Source organism: Mirounga leonina, unplaced genomic scaffold (assembly GCF_011800145.1).
Source record: "Mirounga leonina isolate KUSES-001 unplaced genomic scaffold, KU_Mleo_1.0 Mir_447, whole genome shotgun sequence".
Classification (NCBI taxonomy): domain Eukaryota; kingdom Metazoa; phylum Chordata; class Mammalia; order Carnivora; family Phocidae; genus Mirounga; species Mirounga leonina.
The window spans coordinates 209,831-232,296 of record NW_023270757.1 but is presented as its reverse complement, the minus strand read 5'-3'; the positions used below and the strand labels follow the sequence as shown (position 1 = coordinate 232,296).

Here is a 22,466-nt window from a genome sequence, read left to right as displayed (position 1 = left end):
AGGTTATTAGCTAATATTGTATTGTATTGTTACTATTTTATGGATCTATGAGTGCTCTCTTAAATTTGGAATAGGTTTTGCAACACCAAGATGTGGGAGTTTGCATATACTGTGCTCATTATGGGACTTCTCCTCTTGTTTGGGAGTTGACTAGGCTTGTGTGATCTACCTCAGTATTTTCACCCTAATTCCTTCTGAAAATTTGGATCGTTTGAATCAAGTCTTGTAGTGGTCCAGTATTATTTTCCTAAAATAAACCATTCACTGCAGCTGAATTCCTTACAGTTAGACTGCAGTTTCTGTTGCAAACCGAAGTCTTGATTTTTTAAAAAAATCTGCAAATCGCCGATTTTCAGATGGTGAAAGAACCTGTCAGTAGGAAAGGGAGCCCCTCGAAGTGCTTAGATGCTTTCTATAAAATTCTGTGCCATCTGTGCTATTCTTCTTCTTTTTCCTTACCCTTTGTTTTTATTCATTTATAACAGACTTCAGGTTTTGCCCTGGCGTTAGGAAACCTAGTTCATGGTTTGTCTCTGTGCGGACATGGAAAAGCTGAGGACTTGGGCCACAGACTGCTCCCCGCCTGGATCAGAATTGTTCTAGCACAGGTAGGAGGTCAAGTCCTAGCATGTGATTTTATATTTTATAAAGGAAAAAAGAGCAACTTTATTGGACCATTTATAGGTGCTGCTAAGATACATAGCCAAACAATAAAAGAATAGGCAATTTCAAACGAAAGAGATGCAGGAACTTTCAATCCCTTGTAAATGATACATCCTGTCAACCATTATAGCTTTTTTTAAAAAGCACAGGCTACTTTCTCAGTGTTTTAATTTTCCAACAGTGCTGTGGTTTTGAAAAATACAGAACAGCAAGAAGCCACCTCTGATCAAGTAACTTCAACCTATTACCGTATTCAAGTCAGCTGCCAGTTTTGGGTCCGTGATGCGGGTTATGTTGACCCTACAAATGTAGTACCATCTCGACCAGTGTTTCTCTAGGATATAATACGTTTTATAGGGTTCAAACCCCAGGACTATTTGCCTCTTGACATACCTGATGCTTTGTTTTCAGGGCACTCCTACAATGCTCTGTTTGGCAGCGCTTCACGGCATGGTGGCCTTGGTAGGCTCTGAAGGGGATGTAACGCAGGTAAAAAACAAACAAACAGATGAACAAAACACGAAGGGAAGAAATCTAAATGTGTGCCTAACCACAGCAAGAGAATACCCAGTATCTCAGTGTGCTAAGGACAGAATACATGCTCGTAGTAGTAACGGTTATACTGGGTTTTCAATGCCTTGATACACAGAAAATTGCTCTTAGTGGAGAATTCATTTTTAGAGATTTGTTCCTTCTTTTATATGGTTCGTAAGAATTAAACTTAGTCAGCCTGCGTACTTCCCACAACGTTCCCTGCCTGAGAAAATGACTGAATTGTACGAAATGTCAAAAGTTATCCCTAAGAAACTCCATTTTGTATCTGTCATGTTTAAGTTTATATCTAGGTAGTTATTCTTTCACTTTTAAATGTTTTCCACGGTGGACATATGTATGTTTCAGTTTACAAGTAATGCTAGGGAGCGCCTGTGTTCATACAGTGAAGGTCTATTCAATGAGTGCTTCTTGCGGCACTGACCGATGTTAGGAAATCAGTGATAAATACAGCATGGACCCTGCCCTCAAGGAGCCCACAGCTTTTGTTTCTGAAATGTAAGGACGTAATGGTAAATGATACCATAGCTTAGAAGATGATAGCTCATCCACTGGGAATATCATTATTTACTTTTTGAGGATGTTGGGGTGGATATTTCTTCTTTTTCTTTCAGCTGAAGTCAGAAGCTATCCAGTCCTCTCATTTTCAAGCCAGACTTAATGAAGTCATTAAAACTGTAACTCAGGTGAGAAGAGGAATTTAAAACCCTTGGATGGGGAAACAGATAATTACCCCCCCCTTTTTTTTTGAGAGAGAGAAAGAGAGTGAGAGAGAATGCATGTGGGTGTGAGCACATAGAGGGGCAGCCGGAGAGGGAGAGAGAGAAAATCTTAAGCAGGCTCCACGCCCAGTGCAGAGCCTGATGTGGGGCTCGATCTCATGACCTTGAGATCATGACCTGAGCTGAAACCAAGAGGCGGACACTTAACCAACCAACTGAGCCACCCAGGTGCCCCTCAGCTACTTCCTTTTACTGCCTTTCTCTTTCATGATACAAACAGTTTTACTTGGAAAATGAGGAGATCTCTGGTTATTCACATTGAGTCTAAGCAGCACTTGAGAGTAGCTTATGGCCCCACATTCACTGACAAACACGCACTTCCTCTGGAAAAAAAAAAAGCTGACCTTTTCGAGTTAACTTAAGTTGGCTTGGTTTCCTTTAAAAATGAAACTCTGACCCTGTCCTGGCCTCAGGACAAAGTAAAATGGAAGGTGATCAAAGGGCAGGATAGATATCTAAGAATGGTTGAGAAGCACCAAGTCAGATGTCACTGATAAAAGTATTTGGGTTAATTATTATCAGCATTCTTGGCTAGAGAGTAAGTATGTTCATCTGCTGAGGAATGATTATATATTTTAAGATTTTATTTATAAAAATTTATTAGTTTCATTGCATCAACCGTGAAAGCACAAAATGAAAAAAGTTGAAAAAATATCATTGGTGGTCCTCACAACTTGAAGCAAGTGTTAGTAATAATTGGTCTTCTTTCTTTTTTTTTTTTTTAAAGATTTTATTTATTTATCTGAGAGAGAGAGAATGGGAGACAGAGAGCATGAGAGGGGGAGGGTCAGAGGGAGAAGCAGACTCCCCGCTGAGCAGGGAGCCTGATGTGGGACTCGATCCTGGGACTCCAGGATCATGACCTGAGCTGAAGGCAGTCGCTTAACCAACTGAGCCACCCAGGTGCCCCGGTCTTATTTCTTTTCAAGTATTCTTATTTTCTTTGCATGATTGGTATTCTTACTATATATAGAACTTTGTAGATAGTCTTTTAACTTAGTCTTTTCATTTAGCATACTTTTTTCCTTCTTGTAAATACAGCTGATTATTACACCTACCACATATACAAGTTTTAATAATTCATGCTTTGAAAAGCAACCATAAATCTCTGAACAGAAGAAACTCTTTTGCATGTATGAATGTGATTCTCAGAAAAATAATTATACCAAAACTTAAGTGGCTATAACTTGGGGGATAAAAATCTATAAATGAAAAGTTATTTAAGAAAATCCTTATTATGAGTGATAAAGCAGTAATAGAACATTACTTAAAGAAGAGAACAAAATAATATCTCCTTCCATTTTTAGAGGTATTTTATTCTTAAATAACACCTTGTTTTTACTTTTTGGATTTTTTCCCCCTTTTTATTTTTTTAATTTATTTATTTGTCAGAGAGAGAGAGAGAGAAAGCATAGCAGGGGAAGCAGCAGGCAGAGGGAGAAGCAGGCTCCCCGCTGAGCAAGGAGCCTGATGCGGGGCTCGATCCCAGGACCCTGGGATCATGACCTGAGCCGAAGGCAGACGCTTAACCGACTGAGCCACCCAGGCGTCCCTTTTTTCCCTTTTTAAAAAAAATTCCTTTGAGACCAGTCAGACTCCGTGAAACCTGAGACAACCGGTACTACCTTCTGTCATGATTGATTGATTGATACATTCATTCATTTCTTCAGCAATAATTGTTGATCACCTGTGTGTCCAGGCTTTAGTATATTAGACACTTGATATTACGTCTTGTCAGAGAACTTGTCATTACCAGACAAGCCACCACCTCATAAAAGATAAATGACTTTCTCTGAGTGACCTTTTATTAAATGGAGTGTGGATCTTGCCTGATCATTGAACTGTTACACTTTAATCCATAGGTCATCAGTGTGTCTGGCGTGATTGGTCTTCAGTCAAATGCTCTCTGGCTTCTAGGACATCTTCACCTATCTACTCTGTCCTCAAGTCAGAGTAGAACCTCTGGTAAGATCGGAGTCTTAGAACACTGGGGCTGGAGGAGGGCTTGCTGACTGGGGGCCGTGTACTTGGTTGAGAGCATTAATCTTTGTAGCTGCCTTAAGTGGTGGGTGTTACCATCTCTCTTTTACGTTAGAAGAAGAGGGGCTGTTCGGGAGCTTCCTGACTTGCCCAAATACCATCTCTCTTTTATATCAGAAGAGGGGCTGTGGAGAGCTTTCTGACTTGCCCAGGGTCACATGTCCACCAGCAAGTGGTGCACACACAGTTGAACTCACCTCTGTCACCTCTTTTCATTCTTCCTCCCTGCCTCACTCAGAGAGCAGATTAGACAGTCTAACCCCATATTTCACAAATGAAGACAGTGAGGCTTAGAAAGATTACATGACTTACATGTGGAGTTTAGTGACAAATCCAGAAAGTAGGAACAGGTCCTTCAAGCTCGGAAGAGAGTTCATTTTATTTTCCTAGATGGAATTACAGTTTGTATAATACTCCTATTTCATTAAAAGTCTCTTCCTCCAAGACTGGGTTTCTCCGGGCCCCTGGTTTTAAGAAAATAATGGGGTACATACATTTAAAGATATGCACATACTTGGCGTTGAAATTAAAATCCCATGTCTTTAACATAACAAGGCCTTTTCTATTTCCACATTTTTGATAAAAAACAAAAAATATTTGCAATTCCCACATGCTTAATTTAAGCTTGTACTTGGAGATTTTCTGCAGAAGGCATCACTGTAATACACTGGGACCTGAATCTGCTCCTTGATCTTTATAGAATTTTGACCCACTGGCTCTCTTGGACCCAGGCCAGAGAGGTTTTTTTACCAAAGATTTCTCATTAAAACCTAGTTTCGCTGATCCCCTGACAGGTAGTGCAGGGACAGCATCACCCTGAACACGTAGCACTATAATTCCTGTTCCCCTCACTTTCAGTCACTCCTTAGCTAGAGAAATAGGACATTGTTCCGCAGCATTCCCAACATAATGAACTTGAGACAACTGGAAGCTGTCATGTTAAAATGGGAAAAGGGGTGGGGGGGGAAACAACCCACCAAACTTAGTCATGGTGGAAACCTTAAGTAATGCTAGTTGGGAAGGGCAGCACACTCCTAAGGTCCTGGTAAAATAGCAAGTTGATCATTATGCTCTGGGTTACACGGTCCGGCCCACATGCACTCAAGTCGGGTGGTCGTGAACCATCTCACCCAGGTTCGTTGGGACACAGAGCTTGTATGTGTGGAAAAGTACAGCTCCTCGTTTCTGTTGGAATTTTCCAGTTGAGCCATTGTTGCAGTAAAAAGCATGTCCTGAAGCAATCCTGGGGGGACTGGGAGGAAAAGAATCTAGGAAACTCCCCAGATTCGCCTTGCCTCTGTGTCGCTTGCCTCAGTGTTCCAGGTCAGCAGCTGGGGCTGGTGGTTTGGACATGCTGCTCACTGAGAGGTCCCCGCCTTCGGAAGTAACAGGCCGGCTGCTGTTATTACTGCTTGTTGCATTTCCCTGGATCATAGATCTGATTCAGGATGTCCTCAAGTCATCCCTAGAATGGTGGTCTCAGCCTAGAGGCCAGCAGGCTCCTTGCAGACACCGAGGGTCGCTGGACTGGAGCTTATTGATGTGACAGGGTGGAAAGGACTTTTTTTTTTTTTACCCGCTTCAGTAAAGTTTCCATCCCCTGTGATTTTGCAGTCTCTGCTAGGTTTACCACCATTTTAGCTTTGCTTGCATAGCCTAAGTGGTTACTTCAAGGCCAGTCACTTAATCTAATAGAATTAGATGCCACCACAGAGTATTGTGCTGAGATGAATGGCATAAACATCTCCGCTTTGTCTCTAGGTTGATGTGGCAGCGTGAGATCATTATCTTGCCTTCATCAGTCCCGCCAGGTTCCCCGGCTAATTTGATCGTTCTTTGCCTTCACAGTTCCCACCGACTACAGCTATCTGCCCGAGAGCAGTTTTATTAGAGCGGCCGTGGGCTTCTTCGTTACAGGAGGGAAAAAAGGCAAGTGAGCACATTCCTTGAATTTCACCATTCTTCCTGCGATTTAGGTTTGTGTGCCCCAAGCTTGCTTCTGTAGGATTAAACCATAATCAATTTGAAGGAGTGACTGTTTCCTTCTGCTAGCCCATCTTTGCAACAGAAATGACCACGAGGCCAATGACCATAAGTGGTACATAAACATACACGCCGTGTCGTCTCTTGGAATCATTGTATTTGACCTTGGCGATTGGGGGTGGGCGTCAGGGGGATCTGTGAAGACCTTGATCTTTCATTTGACCTTTTTAAAAAGTATGAGCACACATTTCTTTTCTTGTCCATGTTGAGTGGGTGTGACCAGAAAAGAGAAAACACAGCTGGGATCTAACTTGGAAGTAAGTCTTCTCCCTGAACCTCGAATGATCGCTCTCTGTTGTTGGAATCACTGGCTGTTGTTCTTAATTTTAGCTTGTGTTCTTTTTCTCTGCAAACATTTGTCCGTGTGGGACTCTTTGTTGCTGCCACCACCCACATTAGACCACAAGCAACCTGAAGACAGAGATTGAATTGCCTTTCGTTTTTTTTTTGTTTTTTTAAGATTTTATTTTTTTATTTGACAGAGAGAGACACGAGAGGGGGACTACAAGCAGGGGGAGTGGGAGAGGGAGAAGCAGGCTTCCCGCTGAGTAGGGAGCCCGATGCGGGGCTCGATCCCAGGACCCTGGGATCATGACCTGAGCCGAAGGCAGCTGCTTAACGACTGAGCCACCCAGGCGCCCTGCCTTTTGTTTTTAACTGCAGTCCAAGAAATGCCATATAAGTCTTTAAATAAATGCTCTCTACTGATACACATCGACTCTTAAGAGATGTGAGGGCAAAATGTATCCTCCTTGAGAATTTCATAGCTCAGGACATAGTTTCATTCATAGAATATTCTTTCATTGATATTTGCTAGTTTCTTTCTTGCCTGGCCTGGTTAGATCCATCTGGGCAAATCCAGTGTCTGTATTATGATAAGACCATCCCAATTTTAGGGTGGGGGGGAGGTTTTTAAACAAATTAAACTGAAGAAATCTGGAGGAAGCAGGTTTGATTAATGAAGGTCGTAAAAGAGTAAAATCTTACTGTTGGAAGGGACGTTAAAGGTCATGTCATCTGCAGCTTCCAGATTATAAACTAGTTTCAGAGTTTGGAGATGAATTCCTTTAGTTCCTAGAGTTCTCAAAACTGTAGTATTATTTTAGGGTCATGAGTTAGCATGACTGCTTTTACGTACCCTTAGTAAAAAATTGATATATACTTAATGTCATTGTTGTACGTAAAATATTTATATATAAACACGTAATATATTACCTGTAATACAGAATTGTTTATATTGTCATAAATTAAGTCTATTTAATAATAGTGTCATAATAGAGATGTCTTCATTAGTAAGAAATTGAACACTTACTAAAGGAGCGTCTAAAATTTCCATAGCCAAGATAATCTTAGGAATATGTATTTTTGCTTTTTTTTTTAATTTGCTCATTGATACCTTACAAAAGTTTTAAATGACGCTAATTTGAGCTATTTCCGTGAGAAATAAAATAAAAATTCTTCAGACAAAATGAAAGATACTCTTTTTCTTTTCGAGGGAATAAAATGTAATGTTGACTCCCCAGGTCCCTATTTCTTGACAGACATGAATTTTCTCTGAATCCTGTGGGAAATTCTTGGTTAAACAGAACATTTTTATGATTACACAGTCATGGCACAACAGGAAATGTTCTGCTCTAAAATTGAAAAATCAGGTGAGGCTGGCCTCAGTGATGTTATTTGCAATCTCAACTGAAAGCTATTTTAAGACAGATAAATGAAGTATTAAAAATGCCATATTACCAATCAGATTTTTGGCATTTTCAGGTTGTGGGAGAGGGCTGCCTTCTTGTCAGGTTTGCTGACTAGATTCAGAGGAAAATCTATTCAGCCTTACACATTACTAATGATGACCCCAAAGGAGTGGGGGCCGTGGGAGGCTGACCTCCGCCTCCAAAGCCCATTTACAAAAACAAAACCAGACCCTGCTCTGTGGGTCTAAATGGGATGGCCAAATGCGGAGGTGTGCATGCAAACGAGTGTTTTCTTCTTCGACATGCCCAGCTCATTTGAATTTTAATAACTCCCTTCTGAAGCAGCTTTTGAGTTTAAATGTCTGGATGTCACTCACTAGAGCCCAGTGGGGCAGCTGATAGGAAGGACGACGACGCTGGTGAGCTCTTTTGAGGAAGAAATGGCTTTAGAGAATAAAAATCATGCGTGGCAGAGGCAGGAGAGAGGAGACTTTAGGGGTGATATGGCTTCGTTGCCTCTGTGTACTGTTTCATAACTCAGGAGAGGAAGAAAAATGTGATGAGTCCTCCCTGCTCCACGCTTATGCGGGGACGAGACAGGGCATCGTCGGGGTGAGCCAGTCAGATGTGAGATAGTGAACACATGACTCCGGTGTCTAATAATGCTTAGGGCTTTTCTCCCTTGGGTCCTCATTTTAATATTCGTATGATAGAACACACAAGATGTTCATAACGTCCATTCCTTCACACAGGCCTCCATTGGAAAACCCAACAGATGAAAACCTTTCTAGTTTTTAAAGACTTCAGTTGATAGTTTTGAATATAACTGGTTTTTGGCTCTGCCCCATGACATTCTCCTTCCATCCCTGATAACCATGACCTCTTCTGGAAGATGCCATCATCATCACCATCGCCATTATTTATTCCTGTGGACATTTCTTCATGATGCTAGGTTTTAAAATGTGCTCAGAATCTATTTCCGCCTATCGTGGAATTATTTTTTTCCCCTGAAGGAACCTCAATTTTGACTCTTACTTTTGCTTCTTTTCTAGTCATTTATTCTTTTTTCTGATCTTTGTTTTTTCTCAGCCTCCTAGCCATATTCAGATTTCATCAAGATTATATCTATTTCTTTCATAAAACATTTAAAGTGGATTAAAAGTACTTAATACAAGTAATGGTTCATTTTTGGTGCTAACACCAGGTATTTCTACCTAATGATTTATGATTATTTTTCCTTATTCTGTTGCTGGGGAATGTGACTAGCTTTCTGAGCTTGTGTTTTTCTATTAAGCTTTAAAGTTCACAGTAAGAAGTATTATTTGAGGAAAGTATATTTAAATCCTTGTAATAAGGGCGCCTGGGTGGCTCAGTTGGTTAAGCGACTGCCTTCGGCTCAGGTCATGATCCTGGAGTCCCGGGATCGAGTCCCGCATCGGGCTCCCTGCTCGGCGGGGAGTCTGCTTCTCCCTCTGACCCTCCCCCCTCTCATGCTCTCTGTCTCTCATTGTCTCTCTCGCAAATAAATAAAATCTTAAAAAAAAAAAGAAATGTAAATCCTTGTAATAAAATCTTTATGAATAGCATCTCCTTCTTGATACAAATACATGGGTCAGTGATCTGTGTGCGTAAGTGCCAGACTCTTGTATAAACTAGGTAGCTATATTCTCAGTTGGTCGTTTTGGACTATTAGCATGAGATATATTTATTGATGAGTCTAGTCAAAGGAGCAGGATTAGTGAAGTCTGAGTGTAGAATAAACGATATGGGAAAGCTGTCCTATTTTTCTGGTGAAATTATGGAGTTGGTTGCCAAGATTGTGTTAAAGTATTTTAATTTAGTAATAGTTAACCTATACAAAGCTTTTGACAAGTATTATTAGAAATGAATACTTGTATATAACACCGAGTTCCCAAATAGTTTAAATCTCCTATAATCTCACCACCCACAGATAGCCACAATAGATATTCCAGCATAGACCCTTCTAGATGTGTGTGTGTTAGACGATATTGAATCATAAAATTTCTTTTATTTTCTTGCCTGATTTTTAGAAATTTAACAATTTTTCATGTAAATGGACATAATCACCACTCATCTCCTCCAAAGAAGAGGTTTGGGGGAAAGTACAAAAAGAATCTTTGCATCACTTTCTAGACATCTGTTAATGGGATATGTTTTGGGAGTCTTTGATTGCTGTTTCTGGTTGTAAATGAAAAATATTTGAAAGGAAAAAGGTCACCAATTATCCCATGACTTTTTAACTGCTATTATCATTTTTGAATTTTCTTTTTAATTTGTCACTTTTATGCACATGCAATTATTAATGTATTTCCAAGTATACACATACTTTGAGTCTTTTAACTTATTAATATTTCCCTACTTTTCATTATATCTCCATAGTTATCATTTTTAAATGACTATAGAATATTCCATCAAGTTGATGGATCACAACTAATTTAGCCATTTTTCTATTGTTCATTTAAAAAATTTCCATTATGGGGGCGCTTGAGTGGTTCAGTTGGTTAAGTGGCTGCCTTCGGCTCGGGTCATGATCCCAGGGTACTGGGATCGAGTTCCATGTCGGGCTCCCTGCTCAGCGAGGAACCTGCTTCTCCCTCTCCCTCTGTCTCCCGGCTTGTGCTCTCACTCTCTCTCTGTCAAATAAATAAAATATTTTTTTAAAAAAATTTCCATTACGGAGAACATCTTTATGCATGTAGCTTTTGCTTTTCTATATATAGGTTTCCTTAAGATACATTCTCAGCAATTTATTAGTGGGCAAGAGGATTTGGTGACTCTAGGGATGGCTTGGCCTCATTGTTCTTCAGAAGGATTGTACCAGGTTTGGGTACCTCAGCCCTGGATGCATATACGAAGAAGTATATCATAGAGGTAAAAGGCATGTGAGTCAGGCTGCCGGGGTTCACACCCCACTACCACCAAAGGCAGGCTATGTAATTTCAGACAAGCTGCTTAAGTCCCAAAGCCCCAGTTGCTTCTGTCAAGTAGAGAAAATAATTGAATCTTCTTTGTAGAGTTTTTTTTTTTTAAAGATTCATTTGAGATACAGAGAGAGAGAGATAGATAGCATGAGCAGGGGGAGAGGCAGAGGGAGAGGGAGAAGCAGGCTCCCCACTGAGCCAGGAGCCCGATGTGGGGCTCGATCCCAGGACCCTGGGATCATGACCTGAGCTGAAGGCAGACGCTTAACCATCTGAGCCACCCAGGCGCCCCTTTAGTATGAGCTTATGAATCACTTTATGTAACAGCACTTAGAAAACAAAATAAGAAACCCTTTCTAGCTATCATATTATAAAGCAAACCAACATATAGATAAACAGATGATTACAATAAAAATCCGTCAGGACTAAAATGATACCTTAACACTGCTTTAATTTACATTTCGTTGCCAGAAGGAATGAACATTTTTGCATGTATTTACTATTCGAGAAGTTTATTTTTTTTTATTTTTTATTTTTATTTATTTATTTATTTTTTTAAGATTTTATTTATTTATTCATGAGAGACAGAGAGAGAGAGAGAGAGGCAGAGGGAGAAGCAGGCTCCCAAGGAGCAGGGAGCCCGATGCGGGACTCGATCCCAGGACGCCGGGATCATGACCTGAGCCGAAGGCAGACGCTTAACCATCTGAGCCACCCAGGCGCCCTCGAGAAGTTTATTTTTAAATTAAATTTTAGATCACTTCTTTTCAAAAATTCAACCCCCCCGCCCACCACCACTTTTGTTTTGAAGTAAGCTCTACACCCAAAGTGGGGCTGTGGGGCGAGATCAAGAGTTGCATGCTCCACTGACTGAGCCAGGCAGGCACCCCCAAAATTTGTACCTTTTTTCTCTTACTTTTTGTTTTGAAATAATTCCAAACTTATAAAAAGGTGAAAACAGCCAGAGAACCCTATTCAGGTTTCACTGACTGTCCAAATGGTGTCTTTAACAGAGAAAGAACTTAATCCAGAATGTTACACTGCGCTTACCCTGTCCTCTCTCTTCAGTCTCCTTCAGTCTGGAACAGTTCCTCAGTCATTCATTATCTTTCAAGACTTGAACATGCTTTTTTGTTCTTTGTTTTGTTTTGTTTTTTGTGGGGTTTTTTGTTTTTGTTTGTTTTGAGAGAGGGTGCTACGGTGGGGAGGGAGAGCAGAGGGAAAGAGAGAGAATCTTTTTTTTTTAAGATTTATTTTTTTTATTTTAGAGGGAGAGAGAAGAGAGTGCAAGGGGGTGGGACAGAGGGAGAGAGAGTCAGAGAGATAGAGAGAGAGAGAGAATCCTCAAGCAGGAGCAGGGAGCCGGACGTGGAGCTTGATCCCAGGACCCTGAGATCATGACCTGAGCAGAAATCAGGAGTCAGACCTTCAACCGACTGAGCCACCCAGGTGCCCTGTGGGAGAGAGAGAATCTTAAGCAGGCTCCACACTCAGCATGGAGCCTGATGTGGGGCTTGATCTCACCACCCTGAGATCACGACCTGAGCAGAAATCGAGAGTTGGACACCTAACTGACTGAGCCACCCCAGGTGCCCCCAGACTTGAACATGTTTTAAGAAGCCAGTTATTTTATAGAACAGTTTTCTAGTTGGACTTGCCAGCTTGCCTGCTGTTGTTCATGTGGTAGGCAAGTCAGTCATCGTCGGCAGGACTAGCACAGATTGGGACGAGACCCCTCTTGTGGCATCCCACCAGGTGGCACATGGTATGTCTCTCCCTCCCCCAGTGATGTTAATTTTGATCTCTTTCTTGGCCAAGGTGATATCTTCCAGGCCTCTCCACTGTAAAGTTCTCTTTTCCCTTTATCATCAGTAAATATTCTGTGTGGAGGTATTTTGAGACTTCATGATTATCCAGTTTTGCAGCCTAAGTTTCGCCCATTAGTTTCAGTATCCATTAATGTTTTCTTGCCTGAATTGGTTATTACTATGATGATTCTTAAAGGTGATGATTCAAAAGGTGATTCTTCCGTTATTCCATTTACATTTCTCAGTAGGCATTCTGTCGTACGGAAGAGCTGCCTTTTCCTTCCAAGCTCCCTCTCACGCTCTTCTGGTATGGACCACAAAAATTTTATTTCATTTAATTATTTGTTATTCAGTCATTCATTATTTCAACCTTCATATTGTTCCATATTTGATCAGTGAGAACCTCTTTAAATTGGCTTTGTGTCCTTTTGACACAACCCCATCATTCTGTGAGTATGTTGTTTCCTTGTGGCCCAAGAAGATGTTCTAGGCTCATGTCGTATTATCCTCAGCTCTGTAACAGCCAGGTAGCTCAGGTTCCCTTTAGTGGGGAATGATACTTAGAAGCGAAGACCTGGGTACGAATTCTCCTTGTTCCTGGGGTGATCACTGCTCCCAGGCTCTTTCAGTGCACAGTTGTTAGGAGACAGACACACACACCCTCTCTCTCTCATGTCTATATTCATTTCTATATCTAGCTATATATATTGGAAGCCATGAATTTATACCAGTATCTCCAATTCCATTTCAACACCACAGGGTCCATTGTATTTTTCCCCTCTTTTCATATTTGTGAACTTTCTTCTCTGACCGGGAGAAACCCGGCTTCATTTTTCTCCATATATCTGCTCCTATGCGGAGTCCCTGTATTCGAACAGTCTGCTGTCCCCACTGGGCCACAGCCCTGCAGAAGCCGCCTGCCTCTCTCAGGTCCTGATCCTCGAGGGGCAGCAACCCTGCTTGGCAGCCTTCCTGGTGCGAAGGGGCCTGGGGATGTTTTTGTTCCCGATAATTCTGAATGTTGTTGAAGTACTTCTACAGAACATCCCACCAAGTCTCAGGATCTGACTGCCTCTTAGAATCTTCAACTGTTTCCAACTACCGTCTGGATTTTAGAGTAGATTCTGGCAGGGGGGGCAAAGCATCTCCTCGTCTCCACAACCATACCATGTTGTCATTATCTCTACCTGGGTTTTCTAAGGACTTTGTCTAGAAAAATCCTAGTGACCCTTTCCATCTTGGTTTAAACATCCTTTCCTCAGTCAGTGTTTCGAGACGAGTTCGGATTTCTTATGTCACATTTTCCGATGTGTTTTTCATAGTACTTGACATAGTAGTTATTCTCTTAATTATTTCTGGCTCTTTGTTTAAAGTCTGTCTTTCCCATTAGACTGTAATTTCCCCAATGGTAGAAAGAACATAGGTGTCTCATCCTAAATGCTTTGAGGACAGAGTACTTGGCATTTAATAGTTTTCAAATATTTATTGATCTACAGCTCTCTCTCTCTGTATATTAGATAATTCTGAGCTAAGTTGCTTCTAAACAATGCTGAAGAGGGAGAAAATAAAGACATGTCCACACTACGCGAGCAACATGCTTGTGATGGGGAGTAGACATACCGCCGGCTGTCAGCCTACTGCTTGTTACCAGACTTTTACTGGAGGGGTTACACATGTGCATTGTGGCATTGAGATGTGATCCTCTGTGTAGCTAAAGTATGTGTGATAATGGGTCCTGTTGTAATGCATTATGTTCGGATATGCCATTTATATCAAGGTTCTTTGAGGCTGTCAACTGGATGAGAGATTTAAAGCAACTTTGTATCTGGATTTTAAAACATCTGGATCCTATTAACAAGTACTGTTAGGCCTTCTTAGTTCCAAAGCCATTGTCTATAAAGCATTCCAGTAGTGCTTTTTATCTAAGGCACTTGCTTGAAAGACAAAACACTGCAAGAAGGGAGCTAATCATTCCCGTTGCTTAGATTTGGATTCCTGTGTCCAGTGCTGAAGATCTCTGGGGAAGGAACCACGTGACTTCGTTCTCCCATTTGGGGGCTTCCTCTCTTTGCATCCCCCCCCGCCCCCGCGCTCAACCACCACGTGCATGGAACTGCCAAGTATTTTCTCCATTCCTAACAGTTACTATAATTCCTTTCATTCCAGTTAGTGTCAGAATTCGTTCCCTGCAAATACAGCGGAAAATTTTGTGTGATTCTAATTACGCTACTCAGTACTGATGCTCTGACCTTTTTTAAAGGGGGAAGATTTATTGTGTCATAGCGCTTACTTGATTTTCAGTCCTGTGTTCCCTGTTACAAGGTCTTGTTTCTGACACTTGTTTGTACATCAGGTCAATTCTAAAGAGTATAGAAGGAAGGTGCAAAGTGTATAGTAAAGTGCAGTTATGTATAGTGCAAGTTATTGGTACAAGAGCTTGTTGTGTAAGCAATAAAATGTGTGGTTTTGTGTGTGTGTGTGAAATGGTCATATTTTGCACTGGGTTCTGGTATTAGAGGACAGGGTGAATATCTTTCCTGATTCCCTAGATCCTCTGGAAACTGCAAGAATTCTGTAGTAAGTTCTATAGGAGGACCTGGAATAAAATTTTCGTAATTTTGAAAACACTTGATCTGAGAAACAAAAATTAAAGGAATCTGCTTATGAATTAATGATTTCCAATATAAAACTGGATTCATGCCCTTAATAGGAGAGAAAAGCAGTTCTATGCACAGATTTTCGTATACCGTCTGCCAGTTCATCAGGCCATTTCTGAGAATCACATGCCAAAATGACCCCAAAAATGCAGCTTAATTTTTCTGTGTGTGAAATCAGACTCTAACTTGCTGCCCACATGGTATAGGGAGAGTTGCCCCATGTGTGTAATCAGGATGGAGTTCTATGAATAACCAACAAGTTAATTCCTAGCACAGCATTTTAATTTTTAGCACACCTGATTTTTCCTTGTCCGTGTGTCTGTCCTCTCATGAGAATATAAGTTCCATTAGCAAAGGAACCTGTCTGTCTTGTTGAACACTATTGTTCGTGTTTGGAACAGTGCATGGTACCTACCAGATGGTGACTGAATGAATGAATTTTTTTTATGAATATGTTTACTTTCTTTGGTCACACATTCTTCTCTTTGTAATAGCAGTGGTAAATTCCCTGATCATACTTCCTGCACTCCTAGTATTACATCTTAAGATGGAATAGAAATAAAGCTTCAGTTTTTGGTAGCATAGCCTAGAAGGGTGGCAGATGTGTTGAGCTTTTAACATCTTCAAAAAGCAAAAAAGCGCTTGTTGGAGGGGAAACATCACTGGAAGGTACACTATTAGTTTTCCAAGTTGGCAGGGGCAAGGGTAAGGAGGTAGGTTAGTTGGTGACTAGCCTAAGAAAACATGCTGATTTGGGGGGTCACGATCCCAGGGTCCTAGGATCCAAGCCCGCTTCGGCTCCCTACTCAGGGGGGAGTCTGCTTCTCCCTCTGCCTCTGCCCCTTCTCCCACTCATGCTCTCTATCAAATAAATAAAATTTAAAAAAAATTAAAAAGAAGAAAACATGCTGATTTTTGAGATGGCTCTAGTTAGAAATAAGAATGTAAAATATCAGGAAAGGCCTGGATGAGAAGTGTGGATTTACTCAGCGTCAATATATGAATGGGGAATCTGCTTCTCCCTCTGCCCCTCCCCCACTCGTGCTCTCCTTCTCTCTCTCTCTCTCTCTCTCTCTCTCTCTCTCTCTCTCTCTCTCTGAGAAGGAGAAGCAGACTCCCTGCTGAGCAGGAAGCCCAACATGGGGCTTGACCCCAGGACCCTGAGATTATGAACCAAGCCGAAAGCAGATGCTTAACCGACTGAGCCCCCCAGGCACCCCTTGTTTTAACCATTTTAAAGTGGTCAGTGGCATTTAGTGGATTCACAGTGTTGTGCAACCATCACCACTATGTAGTTCCAGAATATTTTCAGCACCCCAAAAGGAAACCTTGTACCCATTGAGCAGGTGGTTCCCCATTTCCCCCCCAGCCCCTAGCAACCATAAATCTGCCTTCTGTCTCTGTGGATATGCCTGTTCTGTATGCTTTATTTAAATGAAATCGTACACTGTATGGCATTTTGTGACCAGCTTGTTTCACTTTGCATAATGTTTTCAGGGTTCACCCATGTTCTAGTAAGTATCAGAATTCCATTCCTCTTTCCAGCCAAGTAATAGTCCAGTGTGTGGATATACACTTTATTTATTCATTCATCAGTTGATGGACATTAGGGTTGTTTCTGCCTTTTGGCTATTATGAATAATGCTGCTATGAAGATTTGTGTACAAGTCTTTGTTTAAACACCTGTTTTCAGTTCTTTTGGACATATATGAGCAGAATTGCTGGGTCATATAGTAATCCTGTGTCATTTTTCAAGAAACTGCCAAACTGTTTTTCCATAGTGGCCGTACCATTTTATATTCCTACCAGCAATGTATGAGGGTTCCAATTTCTCTACATCCTTGCCAACACTTGTTCTTTTCCATTATTATTATTATTATTGTTATTATTAATTTGTTACTGTTGTTTAATCCTGTTGAGTGTGAAGTGCTATCATTTGGTTTTGATTTTACTTTCCTTAGTAGCTAACGATGTTGAGCATCTTTTCAGGTACTTTTTGGCCATTTGTAGTATCTCTTCTTGGCAGAATTATCTGTTCAGGTGCTTGGACCATTTTAAAAATTAGATTGTCTTTTTGTTGTTGAGTTATAAGAGTTCTTTGTATATTCTGGATAGTAGACCCTTATCAGATATACAACTTGGAAATATTTTCTTATATTCTTAGTTTGTCTTTTCACTTTGTCAGTAATACCTTCGATGCACAGAAGTTTTTAACTTCGACAACTCCAATATGTCTATTTTTTTCTTTTGTTGCTCATGTTTTTGGCATCGTATCTAAGAATCCATTGCCAAATCAGAGTTCATGAAGATTTACCCCTATGTTTTCTTCTGTTTTATGATTTAATTCTTTTTGTTTATTTACTTTTTATTTTTTAAAGATTTTATTTATTTGACAGAGAGAGATAGCAGATAGCGAGAGCAGGAACACAAGCAGGGGAGTGGGAGAGGGAGAAGCAGGCTTCCCGCCAAGCAGGGAGCCCGATGTGGGCCTCGATCCCAGGATCCTGGGATCATGAGCCGAGCTAAAGGCAGACTCTTAACGACTGAGCCACCCAGGCACCTCTAATTCTTTTTTTTTTTTTTTAAGATTTTATTTATTTATTTGACAGCAGGAGAGCACAAGCAGTGGGAGTGGCAGAGGGAGCGGGAGGAGCAGGCCCCCTGCCGAGCAGTGAACCCAATGCGGGGCTCAATCCCAGGACCCCGGGATCATGACCTGAGCTGAAGGCAGTCACTTAACCAACTGAGCCACCCAGGCATCCCTATGGTTTAATAGTTAGGTCCTTGATCTATTTTGAGTTAATTTTGGTATAACAGTATTGGGTTGGGGTCCTACTTCCTTATTTGCATGTGGATATCCAATTGTCCTGGGACCATTTGCTGAAAAGAATATTCTTTTCCCATTGAATGGTCTTAGCACTCTTGTCAAAAATCAGTTGATCAGGGGCACCTGGGTGGCTCATTTGGTTGGGCATCTGACTCTTGATTTGGATTCATGTCATGATCTTGGGGTCATGAGATAGAGCCCCGTACTGGGCTTTGTGCTCAGCACTGGGTCTGCTTGAGATTCTCTCTCTCTCTCTCTCTCTCTCCCCCCCCCCCCCCCCCCCCCGTGTACTCTCTCTCTCTCCCCCCATCTCTTAAAAAAAAAATCAGTTGACTGTAAATGTATGGGTTTATTTTTGGCCTCTCAGTTTTATTTCATTTGTTTATATGTCTATTTTTGATTACTATAGCTCTGTAGTAAATTTTGAAAATGGCATGTATGAATTCTTTAGATTTTTCTTTTCCAAGATTGTTTTGGCTACCTGCAGCCCCTTACAATTCCATATGAATTTGAGAACCAGCTTTTCCATTTCTTGGGGGGGCGGGTAAAAGGCCATTGAAAAAAAAAATTTTTTTTAAAGATTTTATTTATTTGACAGAGACATAGCAAGAGAGGGAACACAAGCAGGGAGAGTAAGAGAAGCAGGCTTCCCATGGAGCAGGGAGCCCAATGCGGGGCTCGATCCCAGGATGCTGGGATCATGACCTGAGCCGAAGGCAGACGCTCAACGACTGAGCCACCCGGATGCCCAGGCCATTGAAATTTTGATAGGGATTATGCCGAATCTATAGATAGCTTTGGATTGTGTTGTCATCTTTATGGTATTAAGTATTCCAATCCGTGAACATAAGATGTCTATTTATTTAGATCTTCAATTTCTTTCAGCAGTGTTTGTCCTTTTCAGTATATTATATGTCTCTTTCACCTGAGTTAAATGTATTCCCAGGTATTTTCTTCTTTTGAATACCACAGTGTGTGGAATTGTTTCCTAATTTCCTTTTCAGATTAATCATTGCTGGGATATAAAAACACATCTAAATTTTGTGTGTTCATCTTACACCCTGCAACTTCACTGAACTGTTTTTTTATATCTAGAATCATGTCATCTGCAAATAGAGGTAGTTTTACTTCTTTCCAATTTCAATTCCTTTTATTTCTTTTTCTTGCCTACTGGCTCTGGCTAGAATGTGCAATACAAAAGAGTGAAAAAGTGGGCATTCTTGTCTTGTTTTTTGTTGTAAAGGAAAAGCTTTTAGTCTTTTACCATTGAATATACTGTTCACTGTGGATTTTTTACAAATGCCCTTTGTTGTGTTAAGCTAATTCCATTCTGTTCCTAATTTTCTGAGTATTTTTATCATGAAAGGGTGTTGGATTTTATCAAAAGCTTTATGTGGCAATTGAAATTATCATGTGTTTTCCCCCCTTCATTCTATTAATGTAGTAAATTACATTGACTTATTTCTTAGTTGAATGTGACCTGCATTCCTAGGATAAATCTTGTGTGGTCGTCATGAATAATCCTTTAATATGATGTTAGATTCAGTTTACCAGGGATTTGTCGAGAGCTTTCACATCTATATTCATAACAAATATTGGTCTGTAGTTTTTTTTGTTTTGTTTTTAATTGTGGTGTCTTTGCTTTTGGCATCAGGTTAATGCTGGTCTCAAGAATGATTTAAATTATACAGTTGACCTTTGAAAACATGGGTTTGAAATGCACATGTCCACTTATGTGCCAAATTTTTCCATTAAATACAGTATAGTACTGTAAGTATAGTTTCTCTTTTCCATTATTTTCTCTTCTGTAGCTTCACATACAAAATATGTATTAATCAACTGTTTATGTTATTGGTAAGGCTTTCAGTCCACCGTAGGCTATTAGTAGTTAAGTTTTGGGGGAGGGTCAAAAGTAATGTGCAGATTTTTTACTGCAAAGGGGATCAGCATCTCTAACCCCATGTTATTCAAGATTTAACTATATTCCCTCCTCTTCTGTTTCTTTGGGGGGGATGAAATTGAGGATTGATATTAATTCCTCTTTAATCGTTTCATAGAATTCACCTGGTCCTGGACTTTTCTTTGTTGGGAGGTTTTTGTTTCAGTCTCTTTCCTTGTCGTAGGAGTGTTTGTATTTTCTGTTTATTCTTGAATTAGTTTTAGTTACTTGTGTGTTTCTGGGATTTTGTTCATTTCACCTAGATTATCTAATTTGTTGGTACATGGTTTCTCATAGTTTTCTGTTATAATCCTTTTCGTATCTGTCCTTACAGATACAAATCTTTTGGTAGAAATGTCTTCACTTTTATTTCTGATTTTAGTTATTTTCATCTTCCTTCCCAATCAGTATGACTTTTATTTCCTTTTCTTATTGCTTAAGCAATAAGTCCTTACTGCATAGGACTTTTTTTTTTTTTTTTTTTTTTTTTTTTTGAGAGCAAGAGCGAGCGAGAGAGCACTCATGATCAAGGGGGGAGAGGGGCCAAGGGAGAGGGAGAGAGAGAAATTAAGCACACTCCACGCTCAGCATGGAGCCTGACAGGGGGCTCAATCTCATGACCTTGAGATCATGGCCTGCTCCGAAATCAAGTGAGATTAACTGACGGAGCCACCCAGGTGCCCCTATTAATTCAGTTTTTAATTAGATACAGGCCTATACAGATTGTCTTTTTCTTCTTGAGTTTTGGCAGATTGTGTCTTTCAAAAAATTAGTCTGTTTCATTTATGTCATCAGATTTGTGGGCATATAAGTTATTTACACAGAGCCTCTGGCATTTCATCATTATAGTTGAGGTTCTCCTATCCCAGCACTGGTTCCTGCAGTGTGTTCTGCTCACGAGTCTCTGCACTGGTAAACCATTACACCCTCTATTCATCTGTCTGTTCCTTCAGTGACCAGGGCAGCAAATTGCCCTGTGTTCTTCCCTCTGTTGCAGAACCAAGAATTGTTGATTTTTTAGTCTGTTCAGCTTTTTACTTGTTATCAGGACAGAGTGGCGACTTTCAAGCTATTACATGCAGAACCGGAAACCAGAAGTCATTCTTTTTTTTTTTTTTTAATTTTTTTAATGGTAAAAAAACACAACATAAAATTTACCATCTTAACAATTTTTAAGTATATGGTTCAGTAGTTTTACATATATTCACATTGTTGTAAAACCAATCTCCAGATGTTTTTCCTCATGCAAAACTGAAACTCCACCCATTAAATAATGCCTACCCTTTCTCCCACCCCATTACCCCTGGCAGCCATCATTCTGTTTTCTATTAATTTGACTACTTAAATACCTGATATAAATAGGTATACAACAAAGTATGTCTTGTTGTGACTGTGTTATTTCACTCAGCATAGTGTCTTCAAGATTCATTTATGTTGTAGCGTATGACAGGATTTCCTTTCCTTTTAATGTTGAATAATATTTCATATGTATATACATATGAAATATCCCTATCTATTGATTGATGTTTGGGTTGCTTCTACTTCTTGGCCATTGTGAATAGTACTGCTGTGAACAATGGTGTACAAACATCTCTTCAAGATTCTGCTTTCAATTCTTTGGAATATATGCTCAGGAATGGGATTTCTGGATCATATGGCAGTTCTATTTTTAGTTTTTTGAGGAGCCATCGTACCATTTTCCATAGCAGTTCTACCATTTTATAATCCCACCAACAGTACACAAGGGTTCCAGTTTCTCCACATTTTTACCAACACTTGTTGTTTATTTTCTTTTTCTTTCCTTTTTAAAAGAATAGTAGCTGTCCTAATGGATGTGAAATATTATCTCATTGTTTGATTTGCATTTCTCTACTGACTAGTGATGTTGAGCATCTTTTCAAATTATTATTGGTCCTTTGTGTATCATCTCTAGAAAAACTCTACCCCTGCTTCTCCCTCCCCATATGCAGCATCTGCTGATTCTGCTACTCTTCTGCTGATTTAACCTCTGCTTCTCCTCTTTCCCTATGCTTCTTCTTTCTGCAACGGTTTGTCCTTTTGCAGACTTTGCCCCAACTTCTGCTTCCCTGGCTTCCGCTGGCTTTTCTGCCTCAGCTTCTTCTTCTCCTGTGCTTCTCCTTTCTGCAGTGTTTGTCCTTTTGCCGATTCTGCCCCCACCTCAGCTTCCCCCTTGTTCAGTGCCTGCTCATTTTGCTACCTCTTCTGCCTCAGCTTCTCCCTTTTCCTGTGCTTCTCCTTTCTGCAGCTGTTGTTCCTTTTATGGATTCTGTCCCCACCTCAGCTTCCCCCTTGTTCAGTCCCTGCTGATCGTGCTGCCTCTTCTGCTTCATCTTCTCCCTTTTCCTGTGCTTCTTCTTTCTGCAACTGTTGTTCCTTTCACTGGATCTGCCCCCACCTCTGCTTCCTCCTTGTTCAGTGCCTGCTGATCGTGTTGCCTCTTCTGCCTCAGCTTCTCCCTTTTCTTGTGCTTCTCCTTTCTGCAGCTGCTGTTCCTTTTTCAG

The 22,466-nt window shown here is 40.6% G+C and overlaps 1 protein-coding gene across 4 annotated transcripts in view; it reads left to right on the top strand.

Annotated features, from left to right (window-relative positions):
• FOCAD (focadhesin) overlaps window positions 1–22,466 on the top strand; it is a 310,037-nt gene that overhangs the window by 260,229 nt on the left and 27,342 nt on the right. For all 4 annotated transcript variants that reach the window (XM_034987916.1, XM_034987918.1, XM_034987917.1 and 1 more), the window contains 5 exons: window positions 486–608; window positions 1,075–1,152; window positions 1,830–1,901; window positions 3,860–3,962; window positions 5,886–5,966. In XM_034987916.1, coding sequence (XP_034843807.1) covers window positions 486–608; window positions 1,075–1,152; window positions 1,830–1,901; window positions 3,860–3,962; window positions 5,886–5,966 — 457 coding nt within the window. The remainder of the gene's footprint in view (window positions 1–485; window positions 609–1,074; window positions 1,153–1,829; window positions 1,902–3,859; window positions 3,963–5,885; window positions 5,967–22,466) is intronic.